Source organism: Rhodotorula toruloides (assembly GCF_000320785.1).
Source record: "Rhodotorula toruloides NP11 unplaced genomic scaffold Scaffold3, whole genome shotgun sequence".
NCBI lineage: Eukaryota > Fungi > Basidiomycota > Microbotryomycetes > Sporidiobolales > Sporidiobolaceae > Rhodotorula > Rhodotorula toruloides.
Window position 1 is genome coordinate 511,164 of NW_015622963.1, and position 15,778 is coordinate 526,941.

Consider the following 15,778-nt stretch of genomic DNA (forward strand, 5'->3'; position numbering starts at 1 on the left):
TCTGCGCGCTCGACAGGCTTTGACAACAGTGGGGGGGAAACACGCTCCTCGCGGTGGATGCAGCCAACTGAGCGCGATGTCGCCGCTCCACCCTCGTCCTCGACTGCACCGGTAGCCCCCGCCGCGCCTGTGGCCGGTGCGAGCAGCGGAGGACAGGATCGACGGCGGTCCAGCTCGGGTGCGATGGTAGATCAGCAGGCGGTCGGGCGGGGCCAGGCAGCGGTCGAGATGGCGCACAGGAGGACTCAGAGTGGGCCAGGACTGGCGGCGCCGTCGCATAGCCCCGCAACCGGACGACCAGGCGGCACCCGCATCTCTCCTCCTCATCCTTCGCGGACAGCGCCTTCCAGTGCGGTCTTTCCAGCTCCGCAGCCGTCGAGACCGTCGTCTGTATCGACGACAGCCGCGCCGGCGTTCGCTTCCGCCAACTTTGCCGCCGTTCACCCAGCACCGCAACAAGCGGGTCCAGTCTCGCCTGCTCAGGGGCCAGTAGACCCGCGCCTCTACACCCTCGACATGGTCCAGCAAGCTCGCGATTCTTACCTCGAGACTTTGTCGACGTTGTTCTGTCATGGCGCCTCGAGTGTGTACTGCCTTTCTCTCTTGCTTGCGTCTGTCCTTGCTGACATGTCCTCCTCGCAGCCATCGAAATTGCGTTGCAGGAGGACGCCTTGCGCTGCCTCAGCAAGGCGAAGTTGCCCACCGCGCAAAGCATGCTCGCCGAGTTCGCAGCCGACATGTTGGTCATCAACGGCTGTCGCCCGAAGGACTATCTCGCCTTCTTCGACGAATACAAGGATTGGGCTCGCAAGCAGCGCATCCCGACTCTCCCGCTTACCGGCGCCACAATTGTCTACTTCCTTATCGACTGCATCTCTCGCCCCGAAGATCGGGAGCGCATCGTCCAGGTCCTCGAGCTGTACCGCCGGGCGACGATCGACGTACACCTCACCTTGGGTGGAAAGACCAAGTCGGAATTCGCGGTGAGCTGGCAGGAGTCGGACTGGGCGAAGTGGTTCCCCTTTGTGGAACAGGCGACAATCAGCCTGCACGAGTGGTTCGCTGTCCGCGAGGTATGCGGACTTGGAGAACCACAGGGAGCGCCTCTTCCGTAGGTGACCGTCTCGTTCGCTTCACCGCCGTCTGCGCTGACATCTCGCGACCTTACAGGCCCTCAGTCACGTTCTACCCCCCTCCCCCTTATCCTGTCGTTCAGCCGTACGCAACAGTGCCCTCGAGTGCATCAGGCTTGACGACTGCACCGCCAACTCCGTCCAATCCTTCGACAACGCAAGTACCGCCGTCCGCCCAAGCTTCGACGCTCGCCTATTACCCGCAACCTACGAACGCCGCGCACCATCCCGCTCCGCCTATACGAAGTCAGTCGTCTCAGCATTCTCATTCATCGAATCCGCGTACGCCGACCGCTCCCTCAGTCGCCCACTTCCAGCCCCCAAACATGCCGCGCTCCAGTGCGTTTCCTTCTCACGAGCCGCTCCCGCCTCAAGCGCGAGCATCCAACCCGCCAAGCCCTGCCGTAGCAGCTCCTCCGCCGCCGCAGCAGCCTGTCCCGAACCTTTCGGCCTATCCTCAATCGGTTCAGCCTTACCAGCCATATCGACGAGACGTGCCGAACGCGTCGATTCGCCCTCCCCAACCGTCCATACACCAACAGGTACCTCCGTCCATGCCTCCAGTTCTCCCTCCGCCGAACGCTGCCGCCTCGCCACCGACTACAACGTCGGCTCAGTCTGCGACTCCAGCGCAACCGCCTACTGCACCTCCTCCGCCTTTATCGAGATTCACCTTTCCTGCACCGGTAGCTCACACGCCTGCCGACATCGTCGACGTGAACGAGCCCCCGCGTAAGAAGCGGCGCAGGAGGCGCAAACGGCCGTCACTGCCGCAGGAGGAGGAAGCGGAGGAGGACGACTTCTACGCCGCCGTCAGCGAGGTGCAGAGCGCGATCAACTCGTACCGCCACGAGCATCAAGCCCTCGTCGTCGCCATTCATCTGCAGAAGACCGCTCACACTCGCGTCAGTCCTTGGCGGAACGGCAGACCCGAGACTGGAACAGCGGCCTCAGCCGCCAGTCTTGATCTCGAGACCCCTTTCGGCGACTACATTCCTACGATGACCTCCGAGCCCACCGCGTTTGAGACGTGCATCGTCAAAGTCAATACCTCCCGGGACCCGCTCAACGTCCTCCTTCCCTTCCCCGGCAATCCTCCCCCTCCCGTTCGCGCCAAGATCACCAGTCAGCCGTTCCCGCGCCTTTCCCGACCAGACGACGCGTTCTCACTCGCGCCTCAGCCGTTCTTGACCTACCCAAGCTGTCTGCGCCCGCCAGGCGACGCCAAGCGTGTCCAGCTGTGGGATTGGGCGCTCGGTCTCGGCGACGCGGCGAAGCGGTCTGTTGAGGATGCAGCGGCTCAGACAGGGAGGGCGCTCGACGGCGACGAGCTCGAGCGAGCGAAGAAGGCTCAGCTGGGCGCGATGGTGCGGGAGGCTGTCCAGGGGGCCTCGATGGAGCCTCTGCCCGACGCGAAGGAGCCGAAGCTGGCGAAGCGGACGAGGCGGATGGTCAGGAGCATAGCGTCGTCTGCTACAGCTTCGGGCAAAAGGAAGGAATCGGTCGTGCTCGATCTGGTGGACGACCAAGATCCGCAAGTCGACGATGCGACGTCGACCAAGTCAAGCGAGGTATGTTGGCTCCGTTTCTACTTGTACGAACGAGCACTGATTCGTCTGCTCCCTCGCAGAATGCATCACGCCCTGCAGGCGCTGTCGGCACCGCGTCCTCAGCTGGTCCAGTCCGCCCTCCTCCTTCCGCTGGCACGAGCTCTACTCCTGCACTACCGACTGTACGACCTCGAGCAGGCTCAACAGGCGCCATGCGACGACGAGCGTCTGTCAGCGGTGCCAATGTCCATCCCCTCGCCCAGTACTACGTGCAAGCTCCCGGCGCGATGCGGCAACAGCTTCGCGACATGTCGGCCGACATACGAGGCGTCCCAAGCGACTCGACTGCCGGCGCCCTCGCGCAAGCAACGTCGAGGATCCCCGCCTTGCGTCCGAACGGCCTGTCTACCGCCTCTCCGCGCATCGGCTCGAGCAAATCGCCCGCTCTCGCCTCTCCGCCGCTCGTGCCAATGCCTCTCGATGGCGTTGACGAAGCGGGCGATTCGATCATGAACGGCCCGGAAACCGCCAGGCAGGACACGGTCGAACCTCCCCTTCCGTCCGGCTCGACGGCTCTCGGCGTCATCGTCGATTCGCCGGCAGGTGCGAACATCGCAGCAGTCGGCAAGTCGGGTACGGATGCAGCGCTCATCGAAGGAGGCGCCGCGATGGCCGTCGGATCAGCCGTTGCGTCCGCTGTCGGGTCAGTCCTACGAGCGACAGTCGGAGCAGTCTCCGCCGCCGCGAAGGCCGTCGTACCTGGCGCACTCGCCGGCAAGCAGGATGACGCTGCGTCCGCTAAACTCGCGGTTGATGAGGACGATGGCGCGCAAGATTGGCCTGCGAGCAGGTCGGCGACGCCAGTCAACGCGACCGGCAAGCGTCATCGACGCTGCAAGATCTGCGCAAGCGCGGAATGCCCTGGACGATGGCGGCGCGATGTGTGCACGGCTGCGTCGAGAGCGGCAGGCGGAGAGCGGCGGCTGGACAAGGGCAAGGCAAAGGCGGACGGAGCGGTAGCAGGGGAGGAGGCCCTAGCGCGCAAGAGGAGGATGGTCGCGCCGCGGATGCATCCCTGCTCGGTTCGCAACATGCGGGTGGATTGGCTGAGGGTGTCGGAGCCTGTGCGGCCATTCGGACCCTTCCATTGAATTCGTTTCGGGTCTCCTCGTTGGTTTCGTCCCTGTCGTACAAGTTCTCTTCGCAACTCGCACTCTGCATTATCCAGTCGGCTTGAAGAGCGAGGGCGATCAAAGCTGCAAAGCGACATTCCCGGCTAATCCTCGACCTTGGCCTCACAAGCTCCTACTCATTCTCGGTCTCCGCCTTGTCCTCCGCGCGGCGACGACGCTGCTCTTCGGGTGGGCACGACGAAGCCGCCGGGCTGAGATCGCTCGTGCCAGTAAGGAGGGAAATCTTGCTGGGCCCACGGCTCGCCGGGGCTGAAGGGAACGAAGCGTCGAAGGCTGCGGTAGAAGCGCTACAGTCAGCGATGAGACGCCGAAGAAGCGAGGGAATGTGTAAGTCACAGCCGTTTTCCTCCTCGTCCTGCTCCTCCTCTTCGCTCTCGCTCGCAGCGGCAGCCTTGGCCGTCTTCTCGGCCGACTCAGCTTCCTCCTCGTACCTGCGCCTGATCTGCTGCTCGCTCGGATAAGGCGAGCACAGAGGCACGCCGGCGGACGTAGCGAAAACCTGGAATGGTCCTCCTCCCTCCTCGCCAACGAGGGGCCAGATGCCAGCGGCTGCATAACCGACAGAAGAGCGGTCAGCAAGTGAGCGAGCGCTAAGCTGATCCGTCGACGGGCATTTCTGCTCTTCCTGGTCGTTGTCGGACTTCTCGCCCTCCTTGTCCTCCTTGTCCTCCTTCGCCTGCTCGTTCGAGCTCGACGGCGAGGCGGCGGCCGCCTCGTCCCCGGCTGTGCGGGAGTGCACCAATCAGTTTGGATCTGTGCAGCCAGCGCTTTCACTGCTATCAGCCGCGAGAGGGCGAGTGCAAGCGAGCGAGGGAAAGAGAGAGCGGGGACGCACTGTGAGCGGCAGCGGGCGCCTCGGACGCCTTGGCGGTGCTCGTGATGGGGGTGTCAGAGGTAGTTGTCATGGTCGAGCAAGCAGTTCGGCACATTCCGAGTGAGCGAGTGAACAGTCGACGCGAGAGAGCGAGTTGCGAAGGTCGAGGCGACTACGACGACGCTCAACTCGCTCGGGACGGCTTGCGAGGGGGCCAGCAGCACTCAATGAGTCCTTTTGGCGCTCACGGTGCTGCACACGACTCGCACGAAAGCGTTGCGGGCGAGGGAGCGAGGGTCACCCGGGATAACCGCACGAATACAAACTCGGGTGTAATCGGTTCGAATACACTTTCACGAATACAAACACGATTGTAATGCTCGAATAGAACTGAATACAACCGACGCCTTCCACGTCGAAGGTTCCACGTCTCGCTTCTTCGACACGCTCACGCCCGACAAGGGCACTGCTTGGCTTGGTTGACTGCTGCGTACAGACTCACACGCTCACGATGGACTCGCCAGCGACGACCCGCTCGAGGAAGCGCACGGCGTCGCCACCTCTCTCGCCCGCTTCCGCTTCACTCGTCGACGATGACACGGCGCAACCACTGGCGAAGAAGCGTGCACCGAGGAGCACGGCGGCAGAGAAGCACGCGAGGAAACAGGCGAGGATGGAGCGCAACAGGAGTGCGTTCACCGTTCTCTACTCTCTTCGCATCCCACTAAACTCGCCTGTCGACGCCCACAGTCGCCGCCCAAGTCTCCCGAGACCGCAAGAAGCAGCACACCGACTTCCTCGAGGCACGCGTCGCCGAGCTCGAGGCGCAGCTTGCGTCCCAGTCTCCCTCGACTTCCCTCACACCCACTCCTTCCAGGGTCAACCTCCCTCTCGCCGCCCTTCCCGCTCGTCCGACCGCGACAGACCCCCTCGTCGCCCAGCTCCGCAAAGAGAACGAGTCGCTCAAGACTCAGCTCGCCCTCGAGCAGCTCCAGTCGCAGTCGCTCCAGATCCGCCTCTCGTCCCTCGAGACCAAGTTTGGCCGACTTGAGCGCCTTCTGAGCCAGGCAGCGACGTCGACTAGCCCAGCCACACAAGCAGTCGAGCCGGAGACGACGAACCAGACGTTGACGACGGAGACGGACAGCTCTCGCCTCGTAGCACGCGAGGTCGACCTTTCCCTGCAGCGGAAGCTGTCCCACCCGTCGTCTCGTCTGGCGTCTCGTCTCTCGGCCTCGACTTCACCGGCTTCGACCAGCTCGCGTTCCCCCTCGACTCGTCCCTCCCGGCGCCCGACGCTGTCGGAGATTCTCTCGTCGATCCAGGTCCCGCCGTCGATGCCAATTCCCTCTTCGACAACAACGACCTCGTCGCGGCTTGGACAGACTGGTCGCAAAGTATCGGCAATCTCGACGAGGCGACGATTCCTGCCATCGACAACGAGCCGGCGGCGGATTTTGACCTCTTCGACTTCTTGCGACAAGACGCTGCTGCGGGCACGGCGGCTGAGGTTGCGTGTTAGGCAGTAAGGACGGGTGTTTTCTAGGTGGGGTGTTTTCTAGGTGGTCTGCGACGAGTTTTCACCCAAATCCTGTACGTGCCGCTGCCGCTGCGGCCTGGCGACATTCCGCTGACCGCGACTCTCTCGCAGCTCTCCGACTTCCGCTTACCACTCTTCTCCCACATCGTCACGATTCCTCCCCTTCCTCATCTCTTCTCTTCCTTCCCTCCGCCTTGACTCTCCTGATTCAGTTTGCTGTCGACCTTCGCCTCGCGCCTGCGTTCTCCTCTTCGTCGAGTGAGACCTTGCACACTGGGCTGGTCGTACGGCTGCCGTCTCGGTTTGATGAGCTTGGTAGAGGATTGGGATGGAAGCTGTGCGGTTGCGGTGGAAGCGTGGGCCATGGATGAGGAGCGTTTGGCGCATCTGGCAGAGCGAGGACTAGGCAGACTCGCGGGCTTTTCGTGCTTCCTTTGTTGTCTCTCTTTGTGTAGCTTGCCTCGCCAATGGACACTCGTGCAGCTTTTCCAATGGCGCGGGTGAGACGAGCAAATATAAGGTGCTTGCAAATGCGAGTTCTGCGAGTTCTAGTCGTACATGGTTCGCCCATACTTCTACACCCATCCTGTCTGATTGCGATCGATTGGCGGTCCTTCGCCCTTCATCCCCTGCGGCGCGTCGTCCGCAGTCGAAAGCGACGGTTCCTTCCCATCCAGCGCGCTATCCTTCGAGTCGCTGGGCGATGATCCAGGGGCGAGTTCGCCGTTCCCGACGTCGTGCTGGTCGTCCGAGAAGCGCCTGCTCCGCTCGAAGCGATGCTCGTCGGTCAGCGGCTCAACCGCCTGCAAGCCGCCCCCCGCCACGGCCGTGTGGCTGCTGAAGCTGGTACGCGTCCAGCGAGTGCGCAGGCTAGGCTCGCGCGCGAGATTGTCGAACGAGAAGGTTGTAGCGGTGTCGTCGCCGTGCTTCTCCAAGTCTGAAGGAAGGAGGACAGCACGGTCGATGGCGATGGGCAAGCCGCGGTGGCGACCTCGCACCATGACGGCGCAGATGATGAGCTTCGATAACGTTGACAGGACGCCGGCCAAAGAGGCGTTGTTCTGCGGGAAGTGGTGTAAGAAGCTGCAATGCGCAAGCGAGGAGATGAAGAAGCGACGCACGCGGCCGTTGCCAAGACTCAGTCCGACAGTGCCGTACGCCGAGACGATCTCGAAAATCAGGGTGAAGATGGTGACCTCGCTGCAGGATCTCTTCATCAGCCGAGGATAGGAGTAGCGAGCTGAGAGCGCGGACTCACGGCCAATCCGTGCTGCCGATGCGATGCCGCTCGACGATGCAGATGAGCCAGACGGCGAGACCGAGCCACCACAAGTCGAAGGCGAGCTGCTTGCGGGCGTGGTAGCTGATATATTCCGTCGCAGAATGCGACTTGTCGAAGCGAGCCTCCATTAGGTCCGGGTCCTCGTCAAAGTCGTCGTCGTAGACGCCTGCACATCGAGAACGTCAGGTCGCGCTCGACGAGCGACGAGGTTCTGACGCACCCATTGACTTCTCCTCGTACACGTTTGTACTACGGATGGAAACGGCGATCGGGTAGACGGCCTGCGGAAGAAGCGTGAGCGTTGAGCGAGGGCGAAGAGCGAGAGGACGGCGAAGGCGACGCACGATGTACATCATGATCACATAGAGCAGCTGCGGCGGTGACGATCAGCAGTTGTCGAGGAAGAAGGACAGAAGGTAGACGAACCTGAAGAGCTGGCGCTACGGAAGCGAGCGGGACGATCGAGAAACCTGCCGCGCGGACGGCGAAAGCTTGGAAGAGCCCGTCAAGGACGCGCTGCGAGGAGACAGAGTTAGTTGTGACGAGCCGCGGGCGGCTACTCGCTGGAACGCACCACGCGAGTCGGCAGAGCCTCGATTTCGGGATTGCCGATGTCGAGGATGAGGAAGGACGCCCAGTCGATGCCGCTGTTGCGCGCCATTGTCAGCGGAAACGCTCATCATTGGCAAAGAGGCGACGCACTTGAGGCAGACGAGCATGAAGACGAGGAACCAGGTTTGGCTGCGCCGAGGCGACTGATCAGCTCCAGCCATAGTCAGCCTCGTAAAGCGACGCACTGGGATGGAAAGAGATAAATGAAGCAGCGGCGAGGGTGGTCGAGCAGGAACTGCAACGTCTCGCGCGTCCGCGATCGGGAAGGCATGACTTTGTAGACCGTCCAGCTGCGGGAGGGGGTCGTCAGCAAAGTGCCGCGAGACTTGCGACCTCGAAACGCACATGAGCAGCCGCAGGCTGCGCAACAGTCTGTTGTTAGCCTCGGACCTTCGCGAGAAGCCGAACGAGCGACGCACAAGACGGGGAATGCCGTGTTGCCGGCGAGGATGAGGAAGCCCTGGACGATGATGAGCCAATACGCTCGCTGGAAGGGGATCATCGAGGTATCGACGAGACTGCAGGCCGTCCGCAAGTGGATCAGAAAGTGACCTGCTTGCTGGAACGAAGGGGAATAACGCACCTCATGCCCAAGTTGCTGTAGGCGGACCAAACCTGGAAGAACGTGAACCACGTCGGGTTGGCATTCGACTCGCGCGTGATGGGTGCCCAGCGCTCCGACGTTGACAACCACGGCGCAAGAACGAGGACTGAGAGGAGCTGGACGCCGAGCCAGTAGGCGAAGACGATGCGGAGGAGAACGGTGAGAGCACGGTACTCGACGCCTCCCAGCTCTTCCTGCTGAGCAGTCGTCAAGCCGTGGAACTTGGAATTACGGCCGACCACGGCGTCGAACGTGATGTACGAGACGGGCTTGAAGTTGCCGGTTCCTTCGTGCTTAACGCCTCCCGACGATGTGCCACCATGCGAATGCGTGGAGAGCATCGTCGTCGTCCGCGGCATTGTGGAAGTCCGCTCGACAGCGTTGCGAAGGGCTGGGATCTTCGACTTGGCGAGAGAGGCGGCGGCGTAGATCGGGTTGGGGAAACCGCCGAAGCCGCTGTGCATAGCGGCCTGGTCGACCGTTGTTGTGCGAATGAAGGTGCGGTCACGGAGGTTCGACTGCGACATGCGGCGGGTTACCGGGTAGTCGGGGTCGACGGCATGCATCCTGTTCCGGCGAAGACGAAGGTCGCCTGCTTCGCTCGGGTCTCGAAATTCGATAGTGCGGGTGCGGCCGACATCGAGGTCGCGATTGCGGAAGGTAGGAGAAGAAGGCGATTGAAGGGGAGACGGCGACTCGGTGATCCCGTCAAGGTGTCGATGGTCTGCGAGAAGGCCATCAGTCGCGGTCTCGAGAGCTTTGACTAGGCGAGCAGGACTCACCAAACGTGCGCGTGCGAGGAAAGCCGGCGCCCGGCGCGCGAGAGGCCGCCGCTGCGACCGAGTCGCTGCTTCGCCTTCCTCGAGTCCCTCGGTCCGGCCTCGACGAAGTATCGATTTGAATGCTGGGACGCTCAACAATACGTCAGCAAGCATCGGTCCAGAGGATGCAGAAAGACTCACGCTCGAGTATGCCCAGCAACCCCGTTCGCTCGCTCAACCGGTTCAGGACTGGCAGGACGAGGGGAATCCGCCAGCTCGCCGTCGTGCCGCTGAACCGGAGGAGGGACTTCCTCCTCGTCCTGATCGTCGTCCGAAAACACCTCTGGCAGATCCTGCGTCCTTTCCGCCCCTCGTGCCTCCGCTGGCGCCTCTTCTTCCGCCGCATGCGCCTCTCTCACCTTCTTCATCTCATGCACCTCTTCGTCCATCCGCTCCTCCCCCTCATGCTTCTCGTCGCCCAACCAGCCACTCACGTTCATCTTGTTGACCCGAACCGGCACATCGACGCGCTTGATCATGTCCGTCCGCAGCTTCGCCACCTTGCGCTTCTTCTTCTTCTTGCGCTGCCGCTCTTCGTCTTCGCCGTCTTGTCGAGTCGGCGCGGCGCTGTTGAACGGCGACGGACGTGGGGAGGGGACAGCCGAGTGTTGGCCGGGCAGGAAATCGGAGTACCACGGCGTGTGGCCTGGGCGATGGCTTGCATCGAAGGCACGGTACGCTCGACCAGCTCGAGCGGCCTGTTCCGGGAGATGCTCAGCTTGCGGACGATGCAGCCGGGCAGGAGGAACTCACTTCTTGCTCGCCCACTTCGTTGACACGTTTCCGCGCCTCCGCTGCACGAGAACAAGAGTCAGTCGAGTGCGAACAGAACATCAGCGCGGCCGTGCTCACCATCGTTCGCAACCATGTACTCGAACTTGTTGCGGAAGAATTGCCTGCGCAGGTGGACGGGTGAGCTCCGGTGGTGTCTCCTCGACACAGAAGCTTGACGCACCTCCGGATGACGATGACGAGGATGGAAACGAACGACGTCGAGCCGATGGTCATGAGGAGCTGAAGCAGGACGCAAGGTCAGTACTCGCTCGCTTTACGGGCCCAAAGTGACGCACAAACAGCATGACCTGCTGCCACACAGTCAAAGCGGACAGGACGACCGTGTTGAGGCCGGTGACGGTCATCGCGGACGTGCACATGAACAGCGCGTCGACGTAGGAGATCTGGTTCTCATTCGACGGTCCGTTCGAGGCGAAGAAGATGCCTGAGGCGATGAGCGGGACGAAGGTGAAGACGAGGAGGTGGAGGCGGTAGAAGTTGAGATGCGCGGCTGAAGGGAGACGGAAGCTCGTCAGTTGAGCCGGTGAAGAACGTTCCGACAAGGAGGGACGAACAGCTGAACGCAGAGATCCGGCTCCACACGCTCGACCGTTGCAGGAACCCTGGGATTCGCGGTGCGGTCGACGGATGGCGATTCAGGGAAACACGTCTCCGCATCTTGGGCGAGAAAGTCCGGGACGACGAGGAGAAGGTGTCGAGAAGCGCGAGGACGCCTTGTCGCCGCTCGAGCGCGCTCGCAGAGGGTCAACGACCGAGCTGCAGGGCGACTGGTACACGATCTGGCGGCTACTTGGCGAGCTGCAACGTGAGGGAGCGTCCGCTGTTTCGGAGTGGCAGTGCGCGGGTAAGAGCGTAAGAGGGACGTCAACTTCGTCGCTCCTCGTTGGCGAGATATAAGAGCGCTGAGAGCTCACCTGGTGAAGCCCCAGCTCGTTACGCAAGTCCCTGTCCCTCCCAGGCGCGGTGTGGGCGAGTTCGGATCGAAAGCTCCAGCGGACGAGGAACCGACGACGAACGCTCGAAAGCCGGGCGCGAGATGGACCGCCAGGCGCAGCAAGCGCGCACGAGAGCTTGCTAGCGCAGCTCGCGAAGCAGCAGGAAGCGCAAAAGCGAGAGGAGAGTCGAGGTGAGCGAGGCTTCTCCGTCGAGGACTTCGCCGCGAAACGACGTCGACGAGAGCGGCTCCCAATTTCGTAAAGTTTTCAGCTTTGCAGACGGAATCCTCTGCCCGTCGTGAGTCTTGGGAGAGCAGTCTTGGCGAGAAAGTTTGCGGCGAGGAGGAAGGAGCCGCTATTCGTTCCGCTCTCCTCTCCTCGTCTCGCTCGTTGAGATCCGTATGTAGTCCTACAGAGTTCCGACGGCCGTTGATGGTATTCTACGCGTGTGTCTATACGTCGAGTCCCAGCTTCGAGTACGACGACGGGGGTATCTGGCGCGAGGCGGAAGTCGAAAGGCGAGGGCGGGAAACGAAGAGTGTCTGTATCTCTCGCCTGCGGAAAGGCGACGTGCTAGTCTGTTGCGCGAGGAGAGCAGAGGTGCGTGTCAATTTCGGAGGTGGAGAAAGGGCGAGAGAGGAGCTGCACGCACGAGCGTCCCAGTGGACCTGTCCCATCAAGCTGTCGGAGGAAGGAAGCGAGTGGTCAGCTCCACCCGGTCAGCGCAGGTCGAGCGAGTAAGAGCTGGACTGGACGTACATGAATGAGTTGTACGATGCCACATCCCTCTTCAATACGGGCTCGAACGCCATGACCTCCTTCCACTCCCTAAACAGCCTGCGCCAATAACACGCCACCGAACCCACACTCAACCAATGCTGCCAGAACTCGTAGCTCGTGTCGGCAATCTTCTTCGCCTTGGCATCGTCCGAAAGGAGGTCCGACATCACGCTCGCGATGTTGTCGAAATTGCGGCCGGGGGAGATGACGATGTTTTGCGAGGGGGAGGTAGGGTCCGAGTTGAAGAGGTGGTGGAAGTGCTGGACGTAGCGCATCTTGTGGGCCTGCGCAAGCACCCTGTGAATCAGCCTGAATCACTCCCCTGAAACCCACTCATCGCTCTTCGAAGCGGGAAAGCCGACGCACCACAATCACGCTCCGACACTGCGTCAAATACTTCAACCTGCCCGAGTAGGCGTAGCCCTCGACGTGCGCGAGGAACTTCCACTGGCAGTGCTGCTCGGGCGTGAGGAGGAGCTTGTTGACCGAGTCGCGGTCGCCCCAGTCGAGGTCGGAGACGGCGCCTGTGCGCGCGGAGGCCGGAAAGTGTCAATAAGGCTTCTAGCAGACGCGTAGAAGCGAGTGCGAGGGGGTAGGATGGGAAAGTGCTCGAAGGCTCGGGCGAATTGCCGCGACTCGGGCGCAAGTTGAGGGAGACGAGAGGACGGGCTCGAGCAACTGCACGCACCCCACGGATACTTTCTCGCAATCTCCCACAACTCCTTCCTGATATCCACCAAGAACGCGCCCCTCCAAAGCAACTGGTCGACCTTGTCTTCCCACCGGAGGTGCGACTCGTAGTCGCGGCAGTGGTCGGCAACTTCTTGCCACGAGTTGACTTGCGGTTCAGGCCAGGAGAAGAAACTGTAGTCTGCGAGGGGTGGGAGGGAACGTTAGTTTGGGGTGAGAGCGTGGAAGCGGAGCGGGTTTGGTTGAGAAGAGGGAGACGCACCGGGCATCAAGGTCAACTGTTCCTCCTTCTCCTTCCTCCCCAACGACCACGGCGCCCCCTGCGGTATACCGTTGTCGCCCGTCTGGATGACGAACTCGATGTCGGGTACGGGTTCGGGAGAGGTGATGAGGGCTTCGTCTGCGCGCGAGGAGAGGTGTGTCAGTCAGCCTCGTCTTCCCTTCTAACCGATGAGGAGCGGGCAGGCGGCGCAAAAACGAGGAAAGCGGAACGCACTGATGAGCGCCAAAGTCGCCTTGGTCCTCGTCCCCGGCTGTTCATTCGAGTAGCTCTTGACGTACATCTGCGTGCGCACGACGAACTCCATATCAGCACGTACACATTCGTGGCTAGAAGCCGGGAGCGACGACGAACCCGGTTGTTGATAATCTGCACCCGAGCCTGGCCTTTTTGCTCCGCCTCGTCCAGGTCTTTCTCCGTCACTCCTCCTCGCGCCTTCCAGTAGTCCCGTGCTCGCTCAATCTCTCTGCATGGGGAGGAAGATCAGTAATGAAGGCGGAGGGAAGGAGGAGGAGGGGACGGACAGGTAAAGACCTGGGTAGATGGCGTCGCATTGCTGCTGCGTCAGGTGTCGGTCGAGGGCGAGCTCGTAGTTCTCAGCCTGCGCGACGAGGAACTCGAATCGCAGTCAACGAGGAACGAAAGGGTCGCCTTCCTTCGAGCGAAACGCGGTCTTGCGCTCGACGACTCACCTTCTGCCTCTCTGGCCCCGTTCCCGCTCGACACACGGCCTCGAGCGTGGTAAAGTTGCTCTTGGGCCCACACGCATACGGGTTGACGACCGTCATGCGCGCGAGAGCGGTCCGTTTCCGGTCGACGTAGATGGACGCCGCGAGGAGGAGGACGAGGAAGGGCGAGAGGTAGGTCCACGCGAGGACGAGCCAGTGCCTCCTCGGGACCTGTACGCCTGCGCCGAGTCCAAGCAGCTTCTCGTCGTCGTCCACTCCGTGCAAGCCGTCATTCGACTTCGACGAGGTGGTCGTCGTGAGGGGGATGGCGGCGTAGTGTGCTTGGGAGTGGGAGGGCGAGGGCGACGGAGCAAGGAAGGGCACGAGGGACGAGATGGACTGCCAGGTGCGCGAGAGGCGGTGGGCCATGGCAGCGGTGGTGGTGCGCTGCCTGCGCCTGATCGAGCGAGTCGACTCGGCGGCAGCAGAGCGTGGGTGGATGAGCGGGTCCACCGTGGCCAGTCCCCGTCCAGGCGTGTGTGTGAGAGAGAGGAGAGCAAGGAGCTGCTATCGGAGGTAACTGAGGCTGGGTGTATGCGTCGCTGGCTGATGAGCTCGAGGGAGCGAGGACGAGAGAGAGAGCCGCGCCCAAGTCCAACTCTCCAACTCCAACTGGCTGTCGTCGAGTGAGGAGGAGAACGAGGAGAACACAACCACACAACACCACACCACACCGCTGCTCACCGCTCACCCTCACACCTGCTTGCTACCACACCACCACCCACCCCGTCCTGCCATGCAGTCTGCCATCCGGGCAGCAGGGCGCCAGCTCGCACTCGCAGCAGCACGGCCACAGCCAACGGCAGCCGCATCCACCTCGCGCCGCGCCCTCGCGACCGTCGCCAACGTCCCCTTCGCCGACTTCGACCCGACCCCGTCCACCCGCGCACGCACTCCGCGCACACCCCGCGAGGTCGACACGAGCATGCCCCTGCCCAACAACCCCGCCATCGTCATCCCCCGCCCCGGCCAGCTCAACAAGCCCACCGAGCCATCGCCCCGGTACTCGCGGCATTCGTCCCGCATCAGGGGACGCGGGCCGCAGCGTGCGCCGAGGTACATCGAGCAGGCCACCAAGGACGAGGCTCTGGTCGACCTGTACCTCCCGAGCGTCTTCGTCCGCCTCGTCCGCAACACGGAGGAGTACGCCGACGACCCCTTCACCGCGACCTTCCGTACCTCGCTCCAGCTCACCAAGCCCGACATTGTCAACTACCTCCGCAACATCTACGGACTCGAGGTCACGAGCGTCCGGACCATGAACTACCTCGGGCCGCTCAAGCGCTCGGCCGGCGGCGGGACCGTCCGCGACAGCAAAAAGACGTACAAGAAGGTCCTCGTCACGCTCAAGGAACCCTTCTGGTACCCCGAGGAGCCGACGCGTGGCTGGCTCAACGAGCACTTTGAGCGCGACAGGATGGAGGAGCTCCGCGACCGCAAGATGCTCGAGCTCGGCGGCGAGAAGGGCTGGGGCAGGCAGTCGCACCGCTACCGCGGAGCCGACAAGCCCAGGGTCGAGCAGGAGCGCGCTCGCTTGGTCTCGGTCAACGGAGGACACGACGTCGAGTACCGCGAACCGGGCGACAACGTCTCGGAGCGCAAGCCGACCGGCCTCAAGCGCAGGAAGAACGTCAGGCGCGCCATGGGCGAGAAGCTCGACGCCAAGGCCGACACCATCGACGAGCAGGTCGAGCGTCTCCGCCAACAGGGCTGGTGATCCGGTGCGTTCCTTCGTCAGCCTCCTTTCCTTCGCTTTGCTGATGCTTGGGGTCGCAGTTCCGCTCGCTCGTATCTCTTTCTACCACTCGCAATGCATCTGTACACCGGGCGCCCGCTTGTGACTTCGTGCGAGGTGCCGTCGCCGAAAGCGAGAGGCTCTCCTTGGTCGAGGAAGGGTTGCACCGCTTCGTCTCACTTCACCGCTACAGTATCCGCTCGCTGTGCTCGCAAGGCTCTCACTAGACTCGTACACTACGGCCCAACACCTCCCACATCCGCGACGCCCTTCTCTGCGCGACAAG

At 62.5% G+C, this 15,778-nt stretch overlaps 6 protein-coding genes across 6 annotated transcripts; 3 read left to right on the plus strand and 3 right to left on the minus strand.

Moving 5' to 3' along the window:
* Positions 1-57: 57 nt before the first annotated feature.
* RHTO_04764 (uncharacterized protein) lies at positions 58-3,834 on the plus strand (the record flags this gene model as incomplete). The annotated part of the gene is made up of 4 exons (XM_016418428.1): positions 58-583; positions 643-1,111; positions 1,171-2,704; positions 2,764-3,834. The coding sequence occupies 4 exons, from the start codon at positions 58-60 to the stop codon at positions 3,832-3,834; spliced, it is 3,600 nt and encodes a 1,199-aa protein (XP_016275704.1).
* A 154-nt stretch (positions 3,835-3,988) lies between these two features.
* Positions 3,989-4,781, minus strand: RHTO_04765 (uncharacterized protein; the record flags this gene model as incomplete). Its single annotated transcript, XM_016418429.1, has 3 exons — positions 3,989-4,149; positions 4,213-4,599; positions 4,712-4,781. The coding sequence occupies 3 exons, from the start codon at positions 4,779-4,781 to the stop codon at positions 3,989-3,991; spliced, it is 618 nt and encodes a 205-aa protein (XP_016275705.1).
* A 420-nt stretch (positions 4,782-5,201) lies between these two features.
* On the plus strand, positions 5,202-6,219 carry RHTO_04766 (bZIP transcription factor; the record flags this gene model as incomplete). Its single annotated transcript, XM_016418430.1, has 2 exons — positions 5,202-5,379; positions 5,441-6,219. The coding sequence occupies 2 exons, from the start codon at positions 5,202-5,204 to the stop codon at positions 6,217-6,219; spliced, it is 957 nt and encodes a 318-aa protein (XP_016275706.1).
* Positions 6,220-6,805: 586 nt separating this feature from the next.
* On the minus strand, positions 6,806-11,001 carry RHTO_04767 (potassium ion transporter; the record flags this gene model as incomplete). The annotated part of the gene is made up of 19 exons (XM_016418431.1): positions 6,806-7,291; positions 7,352-7,430; positions 7,489-7,678; positions 7,733-7,793; positions 7,857-7,883; positions 7,939-8,028; positions 8,087-8,159; positions 8,215-8,253; positions 8,310-8,414; positions 8,470-8,484; positions 8,544-8,642; positions 8,708-9,452; positions 9,511-9,632; positions 9,691-10,247; positions 10,303-10,343; positions 10,402-10,445; positions 10,505-10,563; positions 10,620-10,834; positions 10,899-11,001. 19 exons carry the CDS (start codon positions 10,999-11,001, stop codon positions 6,806-6,808), a joined length of 3,150 nt encoding a protein of 1,049 aa, XP_016275707.1.
* Positions 11,002-11,852: 851 nt separating this feature from the next.
* RHTO_04768 (Lipopolysaccharide-modifying protein family protein) lies at positions 11,853-14,126 on the minus strand (the record flags this gene model as incomplete). The annotated part of the gene is made up of 10 exons (XM_016418432.1): positions 11,853-11,857; positions 11,932-11,960; positions 12,039-12,343; positions 12,426-12,583; positions 12,748-12,930; positions 13,012-13,149; positions 13,246-13,312; positions 13,384-13,495; positions 13,554-13,630; positions 13,722-14,126. The coding sequence occupies 10 exons, from the start codon at positions 14,124-14,126 to the stop codon at positions 11,853-11,855; spliced, it is 1,479 nt and encodes a 492-aa protein (XP_016275708.1).
* A 367-nt stretch (positions 14,127-14,493) lies between these two features.
* RHTO_04769 (mitochondrial large subunit ribosomal protein L23) lies at positions 14,494-15,474 on the plus strand (the record flags this gene model as incomplete). Its single annotated transcript, XM_016418433.1, has 1 exon — positions 14,494-15,474. One exon carries the CDS (start codon positions 14,494-14,496, stop codon positions 15,472-15,474), a length of 981 nt encoding a protein of 326 aa, XP_016275709.1.
* Between the last annotated feature and the right edge of the window lie 304 nt (positions 15,475-15,778).